Source organism: Penaeus monodon, chromosome 31, assembly GCF_015228065.2.
Source record: "Penaeus monodon isolate SGIC_2016 chromosome 31, NSTDA_Pmon_1, whole genome shotgun sequence".
In the NCBI taxonomy this organism is placed as follows: Eukaryota; Metazoa; Arthropoda; class Malacostraca; order Decapoda; family Penaeidae; genus Penaeus; species Penaeus monodon.
The window spans coordinates 7,262,862-7,263,856 of record NC_051416.1 but is presented as its reverse complement, the minus strand read 5'-3'; the positions used below and the strand labels follow the sequence as shown (position 1 = coordinate 7,263,856).

The following is a 995-nucleotide window of genomic DNA, read 5'->3' as shown; positions in this document are numbered from 1 at the left end:
AGCATAAACAAACAAACACACTACCTTGTCATGAAGCGATACATACATCAACACTTTTTATTGTTATATCTTATGCATGTAATCACGTGCGCAAGCAAATATATAACTATGCAGTGACTCCGTTGCAACTATTTTGGGCTTGAAAGTGGCTGCACAACACAAGTACTCAACAACAACGACGAGCGCATTCCTACAACGGAAATTTCATGAACGCATGTCTTACCTAGAGGTAGGCCTACGTTTTGCTCGGTGCAATTATCGCTCAGCGACGATCGTCAAACGAATGTCTAGAGCACTAATACTTCGCTTTGAATGGGGCTTTTTGCTTCGAGTGACTGAAGCTGGAGTCGCTAACGACTCCAGCTTCAGATTCGCTAACGATCATCGTTGGCTCCGAATAATCGCACGGCTGGGGTGAATATAAGCGCAAACGATCATTTGAATGGTAAGGATTTCTACGTTTTCATGGCTCCAAAGTTTTCCGATGAACAGAATGAAATCCCTGTGGAGGATCAGTTTCTGAAGTCAATTTCTGAAGTATTCCTTCTGCATTCCTCAATTCAGACATCGAATGTTTTTAGCACCCCGCCCCCCGCCACGGATAATTGGGAATGAACTTCAGCTTCCGTCTCTTCTGCTAGAGGATACTTAAAGGACAACCTTGTCCTTCGTCGTGGAGCGATAATCGTGAAAATCGCACCAAGCAAAACGTAACTTAACGAGTCAAACGAATCCAACACAACCACCTTTAGCCACTCCTTGGCAGTAACCAAGTCCTCCGTGGAGTCAATCACGTATTGAACGAATTCCGGAAACGTCGGGAAAGTCGAATTGTCCGAGAATTGGGGGCTTCTATACTTGGCGATGATGGCCTTCTGCAGGTCGCGAAATTTATACTTCAGGGGCAGCGGCTTCAGCTTGGTCATCTTGTCCCTGTAAGCCGAGAGGATCCTGAAGAGGGAAAGGGGGAGAAAAACTCTTGTGACTAGATTAAA

At 45.2% G+C, this 995-nt stretch overlaps 1 protein-coding gene across 1 annotated transcript in view; it reads right to left on the bottom strand.

The window, feature by feature from the left end:
* LOC119592836 (carbohydrate sulfotransferase 10-like) overlaps nucleotides 1-995 on the bottom strand; it is a gene marked incomplete at its 3' end in the record, with an annotated part of 7,901 nt that overhangs the window by 1,170 nt on the left and 5,736 nt on the right. Inside the window, 1 exon segment of the mRNA XM_037941739.1 lies at nucleotides 747-951. Coding sequence (XP_037797667.1) covers nucleotides 747-951 — 205 coding nt within the window.